Source organism: Athene cunicularia (genome assembly GCF_003259725.1).
Source record: "Athene cunicularia isolate RWA chromosome 15 unlocalized genomic scaffold, athCun1 chr15_part1, whole genome shotgun sequence".
Lineage (NCBI taxonomy): Eukaryota > Metazoa > Chordata > Aves > Strigiformes > Strigidae > Athene > Athene cunicularia.
In genome coordinates, this window is record NW_020799121.1 from 5,379,532 (window position 1) to 5,397,867 (window position 18,336).

The following is an 18,336-nucleotide window of genomic DNA, read 5'->3' on the forward strand; positions in this document are numbered from 1 at the left end:
TAATGTTAGCATCCAACACAGGAATAATAATAAATTTATTACAATAGAAACAAACAGATAAAGCATTAGTTCATGTACAAAATATTGATAGCATTCTGCTGCCTTGGTCAGTGCTTACTAAGTACCCACATTTAAAAACATCCTAAAACTGATGACACCACACAGATTTACGAAGATCATAGCAATTTCTTGACACTACTGTAAGAGAGCCAGCTACTCTTTAAGGTTTGCTGCACAATACGGGGAGATGGAGCAGAATATAACAGGAACATCTGAAATCTCAAATTCTTCTGCACCAGGAAAACAAAAGTGAGCAACTTATAAGCATGGGGAAAATAAAACCACACTATGCATGAAATTAGTTACTCATGGCAAGTGTTTTCATTAGAAGTGCCCAACAATAAGGCAGCTGATGACTGACTTGAGTGCCTATCATTGCTCAAGGCACAAAATATCAGTTCAGTTCTTAGTCAGTTCTACTCCTGAGCTATGTTGGTTCTTTTCTTTTTAAACAAACTGATGTAGCATAGATGCATTTTCACTGAACTGCATCAACTCTCAAAGGAAAACAGGTGCCTCAGACTCTCAGTAAAAGAAGAAATGTAGCTAAAAGCCTGCTGGATTGATTTGTGTTACTAGGCCTTTATACTGTTGGGTTTCCCCCCCACACCTTTACACATACAAACACACAGAGTTTATACCCCTGTAGTTGGTGTGCACATTAATAGCTCTTTCTCATCACCTTACTCTTCTGGAGTGAGAAACATGTAGTCCATGCTAACCAAAAACCATTTCTATAAAGTAGTGTTTAAAATAAGCTAGAAAATACTTTTGAAAAAAAGTTCAAAAGTATTTTCAAATATTTGGTTCCTCACCCCCAAGTATAATGATCCAGATTTATCTCTCATATTTGAGGGATGTCTTACAAAGCTGAAATTTATGCCATCTCTGGGCAAAGCTAATAGGCAAAAAGATTCCTGCAACCACTGAGAAGTTTGCAAGCACATTCTAGTCGCAGCTAATTTATTTCTGGGGCAATATCAGGTCACAAAACATACAGCATGAAAGGAATACTGGCACTGAGCAAACCTGGAAGCAAATTAGGACATTCTCTCCCTATTCCCTCTTATACCAGACTCCCTGATGGAAGTCCACAAATAATTTCTTCTCTAAGAAGACAATAAAAACTCATCCTAATACAGTCTCAAGAACCATATATACACATTTTGTATATTTGAAAATGCTGGCAAAAGTCCACAGAGGCAGAAGATAAAAAGCATGAAAGCTAAGTCTAACATCAGGTTCTCTACTGAACCTGACACCTAGAAACAAAACAACATAAGGCTTCTTTCTTCTGAAGTACCCTCCCCAAAATGCCTGTGATTTTCCAGTGGCATGTGGAAGAGGCCAGCTGTCAAGACCTTCTTTCTTGCTTCACAAGTTAGAAAGTGAGATGTTATGCAGCAGAGAGGCAGGCCTGACGAATACTTTGTGCCCAGGTGTTTAAGAGTGCCGTGACTGAATGCTTGTCTGGAAGTTGCAATAGTTTTGAAGTCATGTACCGATACACTGACTGCAAAAATGGATTGGCTGCTGGAAAAAAAAGATAACAGATAAACAGTTACAGTAAAAATAAAACAAATAACTTTATAAATATAATTTGAAAAAGAGTAATACTAGGTGTCCTCACTATTACAACAAACACATGCCCAACAAATGTCATAATAGCATCCTCATACCATACTGTCTAGGGTTTTTTATCCACAGAGGGCTCTGATCTGGATAGTCTGCTGGAACGCTGAGCTGTAGTGGTGGGACGTTTGGAAGATTCTTGTCATCTAGAATGCAAACACACTTCCCATCAGAACAAAGCAGTCCTTGCTGGACAGAGGGTTTTTTTGTGAACAATTCAGCTTGGTTTCTAGCCTCTGAACCCCAAGGAGAAACCAAGCTGTACATGTCCATTTTTACTGGAAGGCAATCTCATTGCTCACTTTAACAACACTCAAATTCTTAGAAGAAAAGCCTGGCAAATATAGCTCCATCTCTTACACATTTCTGCACCTTGCCAGTCTCATCAGTTCATCAGCTGAACTTCACTAAGTTAGACACTTCATTTTTGAAAATTAAATGCCTTATGTACTAATATTCAGGAAAAAAATAGTTTCAGATTTCTCAAACTAATGGGAGGTGGAATCTACTTTCCCATTGGAATCTAAGAGCAAAACAAGTTAAGGAACTGTAACGCTTCATGATTATTCATCTGGGACAAAAAAAAGATGCAATCTGAATTTCTTTCTAGAACATACACCATTGTCAGTGATCATGAGTACAAATTGAAATAGACCCTCCCAAAAATTAACATTTCTCTAGCTCTGCCCTATTTACTGGAGGCAGAACAATTCTCATATCAGTATAGGTCAAATCAGGAATCAAGACTGTTGCTAGCAACAAGTCATTTTCTAGACTCTTAAGTTGCAACTTGAGTGCAAAGAAAGGATCAGTGTGAATGAAATCTCCAGGTGTACCCTGAAGCAGGCTGTGTGGAATGTCATGATTAAGCAGTGCTATGAAACTGGTAAGTACAGACCATGCAGAAGTCACAGGTTGGCAAGATGCAAGATTTAGCAAAAAAATCTCCAAATTTCTACAGCACTTCTTTCTGAATTCAACATTTAATTTCTTCTTGCTTACCTAGCTTACATATGAGATGAACTGTGCCATTATTACTGCAGTGGGAAGGGTCCAGGTTCACCAGAAATTTAGGATTTAATCTTGCAACTTCCCCTTGTAAGACATTTGGTATGGTCTGTCTTTCATCCTCTTCATATTTCCGTTTTCGAGGGGAAGCAACTGGGGCCCTATGTAAAATACAATTGACAAAAAGATTAGGTGAAAATACTATGCCAACACCACATTTGTAAATTATTTTACAGGTTTAAAAAGGAAAGCTATAACTCACACCCATCCATAAACCCATCTGTTCTTTCAGTAGTTGCTAAAAATCATAAATTAAGGAAAAAACACGAAGACAGACAGCAGGTCAATGACACATACGTGATCGGTGGTCCATGGATCGCAGTCATAGCTGGCATAAACGTACGGTAGAGGGAATGGTTGAAGACTGGTGAACGGATGTTGGCCAAAACAGCATCCAAAAGTGGCTGACACAAGTACTGCTGTTTGGTGGGGGGCACTGGGGGAGGCGGAGGAGTAGGCTAAAACACAAAAGAAGCCCCTTTTCTTTTAATCACACAAAAAAAAAAAATCTCTATTATTGATTCTGCAAAATTCTATAGCAGTAAACTGCAAATGATTCTCAAAACTGCATACAGTAACATTAAGGAAAAAGTCATCCACAGCTTTCATTTTGGAAGTCTGTTCTGAAATCAGCTGCAAATGTTCATAGAATTACTCAAGTCTTTGCCAAAGCACAAGAACTTGAAAGTTCAAAGATACACAGGTGACTTACATGAAGTAAATGTTTGCCCATTATTTCCTGTTTTCTTATTTTGTCCAACATTACTTGAAGTCTTAACAGCATAAGCAAGAAGAAATGCAAAATATTATCTTGCCAAATCATAAGACCTTTTGGAATTAATTGCTTATCTCTCGCTAGCACAAAGCATTACGTACCACAGCCATATCATTTTTCAGCTTCTCCAGAGCAATTTCACATTTCTGCAGTGTCTTCAGAGGGCACCTGCAGAAAAGGAGAAATTTAATCACCACAAAACAGTCACCTCAGCTGAAGTGTTTTTGCTGTCTGAGCCCCACAGACAACTGCAATGCAAACATGGCTGGATGCTAAACAACAAATTTCTGCAAGAGCTGGGGAACCTGATGTCCAGCCCAAAGGAAAAAGAGTTACCGTTTTGAAGGATCAGTCAGGATATCTAAGAGACTCTTCATTTTACTCAGGTCCTTCTTTCTATCTGAAATAACATCAGAGACACAAACACTGACTACAGGAATAGTTTCCATACTTGCAGACAGAAATTCAGTATACTGTTAAAAAGTGAAAACACGAGCCAACACTGAGAAAAGTAGCGAGGATCAAAGATCCTTCCTCTAATCATATTCATTGCATAAGCTCTACATGTCTCAAATATCCAAAGTAACAAAAAACTGATGGGAATTTAAGGATGAAGATTTTACCCACTCTTCACAATGAAATCTTTACAGTTATAGGCAAGAAAGAGCAACTAACTTTCACTGTCATTTTTAACCCCTGGAACTGAAACAATCACAAAAGGCAAGGTACTGCTTCTTTCATCAGAAGAGACAGTTGTCAGAGAAATGCATGACTAAATATAGGGAACCTCACCTTCATTTTTATCTATTTTATTGATCATCCTCCGGAGTGGCTCAATGTATTTTGATAGCTGTTTGAGTTTCTCCAGATACTGTTGCTCTTCTGACTGGCTAGAACTGGCTGGACTCATGACAGAATTTGGATTTCCTGGCAATAAGTAAACACACACGTCACAGGGACGATAAGAAACACTGCAGAACAGCATTCTCACATTTCACAACCTTGATCTGAAATGTGGCGCTCCCAAAGCGTTGCTCATGTCAAATACCCAAATCCACAATTGGATACCCTCCACAATTTCCGTCCAACCCTCTAGTCTTTGTGTAGAAATGTTTTCTGAGGACAGAACAGCAATTTAATACACTTTTATTCTGAAAACATCCGAAGTTTCATATATCCATTTTCTAGTTCTCATTTTGCCTTCATTCTGTTGCCTTAAACACTAAATCAACACACTGAATTTGCTGTAGTTTTTCTTAAGTCAGTGCTTTCCAAACTGCAGAGGAGCCAGTATGTTACTTCCATTCACAGTATCAGAAACTGCTAATTACATCTGGGAGAGAGAAGAGCACAACTGCCAGAGTACACCTAGGACGGTGTTTTGTAGGGTTTTTGCCGCCTGTAATTAAGTCCTTTACATCATTTACAATTGCTTGCTGTTGCTAAGGGTTCCTTCCCTCATGGTACTAAGGAATCATGTCTCTATAAACTTTCTCCATTAAATTAAGTATCATTTTTTTCAAAAGACTGGTAAAGTTCAAAAAAAACATTACATAGTTCAGTGATGACAAGAGACCTTAAATGATTTTGATTTGAGATATCCATGTTGTTATGTTCTGTGGTGCATGCGACGTGCTGGCTGCTTTGCAGAGCTCTTTAAAGTTACATCGTGCCAAACAATAACAGGTTTCCTGGAACTATTTTAGTTAACAAAACACACCCTAACTTACAGTCTGCAGTACAGTTCTCAGATCATTTACCTGGAGTGTTTAAAGGACCTGGGGATGGGACACTAAAGTTCTGAGGTGTTCGTGCAGCTGCAGGGCTCTGGGATGGTTGTGGAGATGGACTGGGAAGAAAGCTGCTGGGTGATGGAGCTGGGCCAGAGCTGAAAAATAAACATAAAAATTAAACCTGCCAGAATCTGATAAGGGAGCATGATCAGCCTGTGAGCAGATACACTCTGAAAACCCCTATTTTAAATGAAGAAGCGGAGTATGAAATCCTCAGTGGCAGAGCTACAGAGTGCCATACCAATGCTTACTAAAAGTGTATTCAGCACAATCCCACCTGTGCTCTCACTGAAGCTGATACCAAAATTCATTCACTTCAATGGAAACAGTGATTTTGAAAGCTTCTGAAAACCTCACCCGTAGGGCACTGACAAAGGTCCTCAAAAGCTGCAGTCTCACTCACCTGACATTTGAATTTGGCTGAGAAGTTGGCTGGCCTGGCTGAGGAGATGGCTGTGGCTGTGGCGGCGGAGGCATTGACTGGGGTGTTTGAGCTTGTTGGACAGGAGATGGGGATGACATCATAGTAATATTGTTCTGGCTGACCTGATATATGGAAAAAGGAAGATCAATAACAACAAAAGGGAGCAGAGGACGGGAACCTAACTAAAAGGCTTTACCTACAGAGAGAAGCATATCCTCAGGCCTACAAGGAATGAAAGTGTTAGTCTCCTGTTCTCCCCCATAAATGACAGTCCCACCTGTATCACTGTTGAGGCTCTCAGGGCAGTACTTCATATCAGCTTTACTAGAAATAACCATTAAAACTGCACGTAATTTGAATAACTGTATAATAATTGTTTTTCATTTCCCAAACCATCATGCTGCAATTCAAATGTCAGAAGTGCCATCTGAAAAACCTGTACTTTATTAGAACTAGAGGAAGGAAAAGCAGAAAGAAAAGACAGTTCTAACTTGAGAATAGCCATAAACCCCCTTCCTTATTCTGACATTTAACTACAGTCTTCAAAGGTCTGTCAGACTTGACTGTAGCTTCCCAACTGGTTTTCTTTAGAAGGAAGGAAGAAAAAAAAAAAATTAAACCAAGCCACCAACATCTTGTTTAAATATTCATCTTTGAAAATCTGGGTGGATATAGAAACACTCCAAACTGCATGGCTGGATGAAAGAAAAAATAAACCAAACACACACACAACAAAAAAAGGCAACAGCTTTCTAACCTTTGGAGAATGATGAGGTGTGCCTAAGGACAAAAAGATGAGTAAGAGCATTTCCAGAACAGCACCAAACTCTGGGTAACAACTAAGTTTATTCTGTACACTCTAAAATGCCAGAGCCAAATGATGCTCAAATTAGTGCAACTTCTCACATTTGTTCTAAAGGACATTTTTCCCCTTGATTATTTAAAACTAAACAAAAAACCCTGTATCATGGCCAGGGTCATGGTATAATAATGCAGATATTAAGTGATCATGTTTAAGGCACATGCAGAGTTCTCATATATATAATGAGGCTATAAATGCACACAAAGATAAATTGCATTAGCCTGCAGAGGCCACATATTGTGACTCAGCAACCCATGCATCCATTCAGTAAGTAACTGATTAGCATCTTTATGAATTAACAACTCTGTTTACCTCAGTCTAAACCATTTTTAAGCAAAGGTCCCAGTAGACCCACAAGTCCCAGATACTTCATGAGCACTGTAATTTGGTGTTGTCCCTCACTCATTAAATATCCATCTAAAACATCCAACTGTTTCCAGAGGACATGTTATTTAGCACATTAAAAAGTAAGTATTGCACAGTCTACTTTTGCATGTACACACTATGACAGGAAATGCTTTGCTTGGAGTATCACATTACAGCTATGCAAGAGGTCACCTTCCACTAAAAAAGGAAAAAAAAAAAAGGGCTTAAACAATTCCCAGCTAGGTGCAAATGTAATACTACTAAACTTGAAGATACTAGTTTATTATCCATTAAAGCATAGTTTAAAATCAAATACAGCCTGACATACTTTTTTTTTAAATCTTCAATAATCCTGTCACCTTCGCAACCTCTCCTATAAAGATAATATCTACAAACAGGTGAGGTTGAAATGATGTTTTAAATCAGCTATTACATCTTCCTTTTCTCCATAATCAACAAATACCGAGGCCGTGCTTAACTCTTTTTCATAGTGGGTGGATTCTTTAACAGCACATGTCTCCTCAACAGTTGGAAAAGCATTTCTGAGATTGAAAAGCATAGTCTGCCTCCCACAGAAACCAAGCATTCCAAACTGTTGTTTGGAAGGAAGCTAGAATGAACACTGCAAAAAGCACTCCCTGATTTTTTACAACTCTATTTAATATTCTATTAAACAGCAAGTGATTTAGAACTTACCCATATGGATGCTGCACCCAGTTTTCATCAAGTCAAACTAAGACCACTTTTGAGTGGTTCACCACTTCCTGAAAGTCAGGCCCCTTTTAAGTGTCTCAAGTTGGTTATATAAAAATTACTTCTGAAAACTTAAATCCTTGTGTTTTGGGAAGGAAGAAAGATTTAATTAGATTTTTTGCCAGATTTAAGCTTCTGTATCTACTTCAACACCAAGGTCCCTTCCCATTAATTTACAAATGTTGCAGAAAAGCAAAGAAAAGAAAATATAGCATCTACTGTGCACAAGCATAGAATGAATTACATTTTTTTTTTTTGCATTAGCCCTTCTCCTTTAAGTACATGCAGAGGCCAACAGCTTTCCTTCTTGCAACAAGTTTGCTCTCACCAGCTTCATTGCAGAATACCAAAGGCTAAACTCGTAATATTAAGCAAAATTGTGAGATTTTCAAAAACATGCACTCTGAAGTACGCAGTTCTGAACTTACTGCCTTAGTTTTCTTTATAAGCAGTTAGTTTGCTAGGTAATAATTTCAGATGTCCTTCTATAGAACAAGTCTAAAGATGCTTTCATCTTTTTTTTTTTTTTTTTTTTTTTTTTTTTTTTTTTTTTTAACTCCATTAAGTGCATTTAGCTCCTCATTTACCCTTCATCTTCATATATAGAACTACAGGAACTACTATAGGAAAGAGAACTACATATTTTTTCACTGCAGGATGAGAGTTTATGCATCAACAAGCATATTCATGGACAGCTATTACAGACCACTGAACATGAATTTACTCTGTGAATCTACAGTGACCTGATCACAACACCAAGCCCTAATTTTCTAAAGTCTTGCCCAAAAAGATAATTAGGCTTTCATGACAAAAGTTTCATTGCAAAATGAAAGGTATTCTTAGTGTTTAGAGCACACTATGCTGGAAGATAAACTTAGCTGTGAGGCCTACCTCCACTTTGCTGAGTCTCAGGCAAGGAACAGCACTCAGTAGATAAGGCTAGCAAGTTTTTCAGAAGCTCCCAGTAGCAAGAGTGTACAATATGCAGAAGTTAATGGCAAGGAAAAGGAGACTGCAACAAGGAAGTGATGGGTAATAATGAGGAACAGTAGAAAAACTTTAAAGGAAAACTCTAGAAAGCATTTACTGTACTTACAGATTCAGGGTTAAGCCAGTAAGCAGAGCTTTGCCTACTCTGTTGCAAACTGGGTTTAAGGTTCAGCATTATGCTGCTTTACATGATATAACGGAAATTCTGCAGAACTTTAAATAACCTCATATACAGGTTTCCATATGCCCAGTCAGGACACTATCCCTCGCTTTATTTAATATTAACTCAGTTTTACTTTTTTTCCTACATTTTCAGTTTGCTGAAGATTATGTGCCTACAATAAATTGGAAGTTTGTATTATTGCAGACTACGATAAAACTGTAGACAGAACTTGAAGGTTTTGACACTAGAAATACAGGAAAATTACTGGTATTAGCATATTAGTTAACTTTTGCTTTAGGTAAATATTAGGTTAGTTTAATCTTTTAAAATCTCAGGATCAGCAGGTTTCTTCAGCCAAACTAAATATGGTATATGAAACTTCTTTTAGCTGTTCAAAAAGTGACACTAACACAGATTGTAATTTATGCTTGGAAACTATTCAGGCACAAACTAACCAGCTAAGAAAAAAAAAAAAAAAAAAAAAAAAGGTCAGTTCTAATTCTCTGGCAATTCAAAAGACCAGGAGATTGTGGAATACTATGCCATTATCAGCAAATATATTCTTTTGATTGAAATGACCATAACAGAAAAAAAAAGGCCAACTAAGAAAAAAAAAAAAACCTACTGCAGAATCAACTGAGCCCTGTGATATAAAGGACAGACTGACAGTTTTGTCATATGGGGTAAAAATAAACAGCCAAACAGTACTGATAGCACATCTGGTCCTTCTGTTGAAAGAGATTCTTCAGTGCAATACCAAGATTCTTTTCTAAAGAGAAAAGACTCTAAACTACACTACCTATCACCAAGTCTAAAAGACATTTGATACTGTAATAGTCAAGGAGGTGGCAGACTCTTAAATGAGTAATAAATTACCAGGTATATGCTACAGCACCTTGCTCCTATTGTGAACAGATGCAAGGGCTTTGATGACAAGGAAGTTATAACTATTTAAGCATTTTACAAAATTAAGAGGCCTAAATGACAACACCTCTAGTTTCTAATCTACCTAGAACATGAACAAAATGTTTTGGCAGACAGCACTGAGGTTCATGCTCATTGAGAGCTGTCAAGTATATGGCATGTCAGACTGGCTTTAAAAACATGCTTCCTGCCACCATGAAACCATGACTCACTCATCCTACCACCTGCTTCGGAGCCATTTTCACTCCAATCACCACTCAAAGAAATTTCCTTTATTCTTCTGCCTTCCCTAGTTGTTCAGTCTTTTACATCATTTTCACAGTCTTTGGCATACTATTAAGAGCACTCCTTGATGACCAATTCACTCAGTGTCAGAAAACAAGGCTTTTCAATAACCATAGACATGACCAGCCTATGGTACTGAATACTTAAACTAAAGGTTTTTTGTTATGACTCAAATATTAAATATAAACCAACCTCATACTTAACTATCTATTGGAAGGCCTCACTGTCAAACCAAACATTGTGAATACTTCATATGGCAAATGATGATCTCAGTATATATTAACTTCTACAGTGAATAAAGCTCAACATAAATTCTCCTTTGACTCAACAGCTATGTCTGGGTTTTATTTCAGTTAACATATAAGCAACGACCTGGACTGAAATGACCATCCATCTTAAATCAGAAACAGCAACGTATGTTTTTGCCTAGGTCTGCAGAATCTTTCTGGTCACTGTATTTGCCATAGCAAATTCCTGAGAAGAAAAGGCTGTGCCTATTAAACTTGATGCAGCAGCACTAGGAAGCAGTTTCAAATATTCCACAGCCCCACGACAAGCTTGCAAAGGAAACAAAAATGCAAAGAGTGAAGAAACTTTCATTAAACCTATGAATAAAATGCAGCAGCATTAAAAACTAAAACTGCACCTGGTATTAAATTTGAAAATTAGCATTGAGAAGAGCAAGACATGGGGTTCATGAATAACAGACAGAAAATTCCAATTGAATGCTATTCCACCATTATAGTATTATATGTATTTAAACCAATACCAATCACACAGGGCTCAGCAAACTTCTGCAGAGCAGAGCAGTCCCTTATTTTATGACAGTGGTAAGAGCTCAACACTATTTCATTCCAGTTCTCCCCATTCCCGCTCCCGTAAAACGACACATTTTGCATGGTTGTGAGGTCTTTAGCAGATCTAGACCTGCACCAGGCAGATGCAGTACTCCAACCTCATGCATCTTCCAGCAACAGCTGGATAGGTGCTGCCAGCCTGCCTACACAGGTGGTTCTCTGATGCAGGTGCAAGTGGAATCCCTCTGGCAGTTCATCCTACAAAACTGTGAAAGGAAAGCACAGTTCCTTTTTTCTTGGTCCCTCATACCATGCCAAGGTACTCAAACTGAAATGAGCCATGTGTACTATTAATGAAAGAAGCACCTGTACAGAGCACGAACACGTTAAGTGAGGTCCCAGACACAACTCAGCCAGTACACTGCAGCACTGACTTGCAACACTCTCATAAATGCACACTCCTGGAGTATGGACAGAGACTAAACAGAAACCACAAAGTTCTAATTTGAGACTTGAATCAATTATGAACATGGAAATTTTAAATGTCAAAATAAAGATCTATGTCACTTTAAAAATGCTTTGATATCCCAAGCTCTCAGAAAACCTTTTATTTAAAATTAACAAGGATCCATAAAAACCTAAACAATCCAATACCCTGAGTTACACCAGCAAGTTGTTTGATGAAAAAGTGAACTTCCCCTTGCTTGAAAGCAAGTGGTATACAATCATGTATTGAATGCTTTGCACAATTCCTGACACAATGTGCTTTGACTCAGTAAATACCTGTGGCATTTGCTGTCCGCCCAAAGGAATGGAGCTTGGCGGCGTAGCAGACACAGCGGTGGTAGGCGGGAACCGTGGTCTTATTTGCATCCCACCTCGGGCCATAGGTGCGGTGATCATCTTTGAGGACAGAGGGACAACAGACAAAAGTAATCGCAAAACAAGAAATGCAGTGCACTGGCAGGATGAGAAGCACATGCAACCTCCAGAAATTAGGGGGAGGGGGAGCATGAAGGGAAGGTTAGTGAGCTTTTCTCTACAGGTTAACCTAACATGCTAGCTTATAAATCAAACTTCTTTTTATGCCCTTTCTATTAATTTTTAGAAAGCATCTAATGAACTCTAGGTATCATGAAAGAGATGATATGTAGATTCAGATTCACGGGTCAAGGTTGACTATGCTATGCATTTGCATGAAGGGCTTTTCCTAAATATTGCTTGACATCTTGAATTTCTAGACTTCTTGGAAATAAAGTACTCTAAGATTGTTGTCAACAATGCTCCATGTAAGAAGCTATATAATGCCACAGGTTTCTGATGGACTTTCTCCCACTGTGGACTCAGGATTTATCACTATTTGCATATGCCACCCTTCATTATAAAAGAATTTGGCAGACAGTTCAACTGTCAGTAGGAATGCTCTACAGTGAGCAAAATTTGAGACCAACCTAACCTATGACAGTATAACAATGCCAAAGACAACAAAACAGATTTCTTGGTTTGAAAAAGCCATTTCCTTCCACACAGAATAAGTCAATATATCCTTGTAATTTCCATTATTTTGACAAATAACCATTATTCTATTATTAAGCTGTGCTGAAATATTCTGAGTCCACAATCTGCCTCAAGCATATTCATGCACTATTTGATTCTCCATGTACAGACTGAGAATACACTTAAGTACAAACATTTAGCACAAATGATGAAGGTTAGCATTAGAATTTGTATTTTAAAATAGTCTTAGGACTATGCTACTCTGCAGTGTCTGTAAGTGCCTTTCAGACAGATTTAATCAGATACATCTGTATAGCCCTCTTACTATTTGATATTACACTATATATGCTGAGAATTAACAGCAAATGCAGCATATTTATGAGGTAGTATTTGGGTAACTTTGGCAGACTCACTTATCAGTAAAAGAGCTTCTGTTTGGTACTTCAAAAATTTACAGTAAAGTTCTCTGGGCTACTTTTTCTTCCAGCATCCTTATTACCAAGGAACCTACACAGGCCCTAACTAACCTAGGAGTTAATGAAGTCTCCTTTCAGTAAATGACTTGGGGCATTCTTGCTTAGTGTTCTATGTAAATGGACTGAAGCAGCCAGCAACATGTCTCTACAGAGTCAGAGAATGCATGTGCTTAACAATTGTTAAAAAATAAATAAAATTAAATACAACATAGCAAGACTGAAAAAGGAAAGCAATAACTGATAAAGGAAATAGTGTCAAATTCAGCACAGCTGTTAGTTCACAACATCAGAGCAATGCAGTCCCTTTCCATCCAGGCAAAGAAGGACGGTCAGAGACAGGATTTCAAAAAGGAAACAAATGGGAGCGCTTCAGACATCATACACACATGCACATGTACACACACAGCATGCAACAGCCACCACAAGCAAACACAACAACCCAGCACTGGCACAAAGCACAGGTGGATGCTACAAAGTGCAGTGAAGAGCTACAGTATCAACATGATAGCTGGTGAAGCAACACAACCCTAACAAAAAAACAAAACAAAACAAAAAGGAAATTGCTAGGAAAAAAAAAAACAAAACATATCCTTCCAGGCACAATCACCCCATCTTAGACCCTCATGAATTCACATGGATCTCTGGAGCGTGTGAAATCCCAGGGATGTTATGGTGACCCACATGTCCCATCTTGGTCCTATTTCTCATGCCACACCACCAAAGTGTGAAGATTTAGATTACTTCCTTGGAGGTCAAGGAAAGTAAAAGCACATTCACAGTTTAAGTGTCTGGCAAACTACTGAACACCAGCATGACAAACTCCAATTCAAAGGCTTTCAGCTGTTTGTTGTATTGTGGTTGGTCAAACATGTATGCACATGCACACAATTGTGGGTTTGATTTTTTGTTTTTTTGAAATGTGTGTTTTGAAAAGGAAGTATGTATATATAAAATGACACCAATTCCACTCTCAAAGTAATCTGGTTTTCCCATTCTTCAGCTGATTCACATTTATGAAACCTGTCACCCTTTGACAAAGGGGTTGGGAAAGGAGGTTCCAAAGATTGCATCTGTTTTATGCAAAGCAGTGTATCTACAAAGGAGTTGTTCTTGTCAGTCTAAAAACAGAAGACAACCAGAAGTGTTCAAGTACTTTTGAAAAACATTTAAACTGAAGGCAAAACCTCTTCCACAAGTGAAACTGATTTATCTCATTTTACAGAATTGAGAATTTTACCCGATAAAAACAGAGAGCAAGCAGAGGAAGAGAGTCTCCCTCCACTATAAGATACAAAACCTCTTTACTTGATAAAAATGAATTGGAATATAACAATATGAATCCTGAACCTGTAATTTTCTTTCATCTAAAATCCAAAGATTCAGAATGCCATAAATATACAGCTTCTGGTCAGTGTAAGTACTGTGCTACTGTCACTCCACTAAAGGCAGCTGATTTACAAAGAGCAACAACCAATCTGCATTCGGAGCACCAGAACAGTGACTATTAACACTTAACTCCAGTTGTTTGCAGATCTTCTCTTGGTGCTACAAGCACTTGTGTAGCACTCTGTGGTCACTAGGACACTACTTTGATTATTTACCCACTTCACCTGTGAGTTACATACTCCATGAGGACTAGACACCCAAGCAGAGTAACACTGACCTGCATGGTGTCTTTACAACTTCAGACAACTTCAAAACTCACATGGATCCATGTTTAAACCTGGGATTGCTTTTAGTCTTATGTAGAAAGGATGAACAGAAACTTTATGGACAAGGGAAAACAGAGCCACATCAACCAAAATTCCCAGCTTGAAAGCCCCTAGATATTAAGTTTAAATGTAACAAGCAGAGATTAGGACAGGGTTTGTTTATAACAAAAGCTTTCCTGAACCAAATGAAGAAGTCAAGGCAGATTTATTAAAAATGCTGGCGCTAGTGAAAAATGCACTAAATACAAAGCAAAATCTACTCTTAAAACAAACGTCTTATAAATTAAAAAAAAAAATCCATATACACTCTCAACACTGAAGCTGCGTTGTAATATTGTACACAGCCACAATCTTAAGTATTATGTAGAGAAATTATATACACAAGTGCAAGAAACCCATTCCATTATTGGACTTCACAAAGTTAAGTGAATTTTAGTAGATTCATATTGCAATAGCATGAACATAAATGGAGTAAAGCCTGTATGGGAATTTTTTAAACTCCATCTGTGATAGATAATGAGCAGCCCCTGAATTTACTACACATCTGTATAAAGCTGCAATATAAAACCCACTGTCAGCCATCTTATAATTTGAAACTTTTCAAATGCACTGTGCTGTTAAGCCACTGGCATATGAATTCACTAAATAGGGCAAGAATTAAGTTTACATATGCACAATCCATCTGGTTAGGAGTTGAAAAGAGCATCATTAAGTTAGTAAAAAGAAAAAAAGTCAGAGCCTCCTTCCAGTCAGCCTAGAGTCCCTGCAGCTCCCACCTGGAAATTATTTAAGAAACAAACCAAAGGTTTAATTGACATTTCAACTTAGAAAGAGAATTCTGCATTGCTGCCAGTACTGTATCAACTGTACTTACCACTGCTCAGCTTTTACATCCTGTGTTATGTTAACACAAGCAAAAGGACCGATACAGAAAGAGAACTTAGGTACCAACAAGGATGTAGGCCACACCAAAGTTATGAAGATACAAGAAACTATTCCTGATACAAGTCTGGGACATGTTATGTTGAGGAACCCACTGTTACCACAGTCCACGTAAAAAGCTTCCAAATGTCTTACTGAATCTGTAGTATTACTTGTGCACTGAAGGGAAAATGGTGCATGCAGACATGGAATGTCTGGGTATACAAAAAGAGCTCTGCCATTAATCCTAGTCAACCCCATTTCATCTGACTGCCTCAGTCTCTTCATCTACAAAGTGGTGATAATTGTACTTACCCATGTCTGTAAAATGCCTCAATATGAAACACTACAGAGGTAAGCCACGAAAGACTATTTCATATTCTTGTGGAAAATGGGATGAGAGGTTCAGCTCAAGCCATTCCCAATTTTTTTTCCCCATGTCTCCTTCATACCAGACACACATCAAGGAACAATCACTGGGGCTACAAGTGTATTGCAGGATAAGAAAACTGTGTTAGACAATAAGCTTTCACCCAGCACTTTTTTTTTTTTTAATGTAACTCTGCACTTGTGACACATGCCATTTTTTCTTCACAATTCACATCCAGAACAAGAGCAATCTATATCTACCGCCCATTTCACTCAGAAAAAGAATGAAAGATGAAAGGAAGGAAAGGGGAGTGCAGAGAGATTTCATTGTCTATACTATTTTTTTTATAGTTGATACATGGAGATGGAAGGTAAATCACATGTGAGTAAAGATAGCAGGCAAAGATTCACAGTACAGAAATCAGTTTACACCACAAAGCAGTCACCTAAGAAAGTTTAACAAAAATAGAGGTGATACACTCCAGGTACCAACAGTCAGACCTGTAGCGTGACCACAGTAGGTCATCTTATTGATGTGCATTCCTGTGTCAGTACAGGCAACAATCTTACCTACTCAGGACAGAGCATGCACAGAGAGGTTGTCAACGAAATCCTGCCTCTGACTCCACGCAAAGGAGAAACAGCATAAAAGCCCATATCCCCTTTGTAACAGGGATGACCGATGTCAGACCCCTCATCAGAAAGCCAACCAGAAACCCATCTCCATGCTCATCTCTAGCATGCACTTGCTACAGGCCTATAACTAGTGATACTGGCTCCTGGGCCCTTACCTGCCCTGAAGCTCCCATCTGAGCAGCTTGGGCCTGAGCTGCTTGCACTGCTGCCGCTGCCTGCTGCTGTTGGACCAGCTGAGCTCTTACCTTGAGTATGAAAAGAAAGAACCGGGTAAATATACGTACCTGATTAGGGTATGACACTTCCGTTTCAACTATATTTATTATCCTCATAAAAAGGGGTGTGGAGACAAGATCAGCCTCACATACATACTTCTTCCTAGGGACTTTGAGCTTTCTTTATGAAAAAAAGTTCCCATGTTTCTAACATTTAGAACAGTCTTCTCAGAGACTGTGCACCCAAGATTTGATTTCTTCTTGCAACTCTTCCCTGTACAATCAGGTCTTCCTATGCCAATACTAGATACCCCAACTTTCTGGCAAACACAGTTAACCACATCTGTGTTGATTTCCCTCAAGCACACTGTATATGCATCTACCAATGACCAGCATTTCCAATGTTTATACATTCACTACAACCATCAGCTTGATATGCACACCTAACTACTCCTAGCTGAGCTGGTAGGAGTGCAAAGTGGATGTATCAACTCATTCATGTGGTGTCAATAATTTCTCAAGTGTGGCTGACACTCCACTCAACCCCAGCAAGGCTCAAAGAAAAGCAAGTCTTGGGATTACATCCAAGCTTTTGCTCAACAGCATATGTGGAGCCCAGAATAAAGTTACTGTGCTGCATCAGTTCAAAAAGCTGCACCATTAAGAGGATGACCCAGCAGAGGTTCAAAAGAGTAAAACTATTATCTTTTCAAGGCAGAAACTAACAGTGTCTTAAACTTTGACCAAAACCCCTAAACATGGCAGCAGAAGCAAAGCCAGCATGCTAGAGAGCCAACACTGGCTCTAGTCACATGCAGTAGGCACTTCAAAGCACTTCCTCATGTTCTAAAACAGCAAACATCATGGAGGTAACTTTTCTTTAACCAGAGTTTTTTTCTTTTTCTGTTTCTTTTTTCATTTGTCCATTTAAGACTAAGACAAAAAATTATTTTAAAATATTAGCCACATAAACGATTTACACAGATTTCCAGAAGTCCTAATGTTAGACAAAAAACTGTCCTTTACTGGAAGGCCAAGACATAAACTTTTAAATTCTCCATACTCGTAACATGCTAACTACAGATCTCTTAATAAGCTAAGGTTTTTTTTTCCTACTTCATTATTAACAAAAGTCAAAGAATTTTTTTTAAATTTCTCTAGAGAATTATAATGAACCAACAATCAGCTGGTCACTAGCCCTTACCTGCATTGCTTTTAATTGCTGTGGCGTAAGAGTAACAGGCATAACCTGACTAGGAATTTGTCCTGAGATTGCCTGTGGCTGAGATACCATGGGCTGGGGTTGAGGCTGGGATTGTGGTGGAAGCTGAGACTGTTGTGCCTGAGCAACCTGTTGTTGTTGTTGTTGCTGCTGCTGCTGCTGCTGCATCTGTTGCATCTGCTGTTGCATTACTTGTTGAGGTGGCTGCTGCTGTATCTGTTGTTGTGGTATTTGTTGCTGTTGCTGCTGCTGCTGTTGCTGCTGCTGTTGCGCCTGCATAGCCTGTGCTGCCTGCAGCTGCTGCATTTGGGCAATTCGCTGTAGTTGCTGCTGCTGCTGTTGCTGCTGCATCTAAAAAGCAGGAAAACCCAGGATGCTAAAGCTTCCAGCAATGCA

The 18,336-nt window shown here is 38.6% G+C and overlaps 1 protein-coding gene across 1 annotated transcript in view; it reads right to left on the minus strand.

Moving 5' to 3' along the window:
• MED15 (mediator complex subunit 15) overlaps positions 1 to 18,336 on the minus strand; it is a 29,952-nt gene continuing 11,616 nt past the window's right edge. The window contains exons 7-18 of the mRNA XM_026859552.1: positions 17,923 to 18,276; positions 16,659 to 16,748; positions 11,676 to 11,795; positions 5,732 to 5,874; positions 5,296 to 5,423; positions 4,328 to 4,462; positions 3,872 to 3,935; positions 3,637 to 3,703; positions 3,058 to 3,218; positions 2,695 to 2,861; positions 1,740 to 1,838; positions 1 to 1,593 (exon numbers count right to left, since the gene is read on the minus strand). Coding sequence (XP_026715353.1) covers positions 1,457 to 1,593; positions 1,740 to 1,838; positions 2,695 to 2,861; positions 3,058 to 3,218; positions 3,637 to 3,703; positions 3,872 to 3,935; positions 4,328 to 4,462; positions 5,296 to 5,423; positions 5,732 to 5,874; positions 11,676 to 11,795; positions 16,659 to 16,748; positions 17,923 to 18,276 — 1,665 coding nt within the window. The 3' untranslated portion in view covers positions 1 to 1,456. The remainder of the gene's footprint in view (positions 1,594 to 1,739; positions 1,839 to 2,694; positions 2,862 to 3,057; positions 3,219 to 3,636; positions 3,704 to 3,871; positions 3,936 to 4,327; positions 4,463 to 5,295; positions 5,424 to 5,731; positions 5,875 to 11,675; positions 11,796 to 16,658; positions 16,749 to 17,922; positions 18,277 to 18,336) is intronic.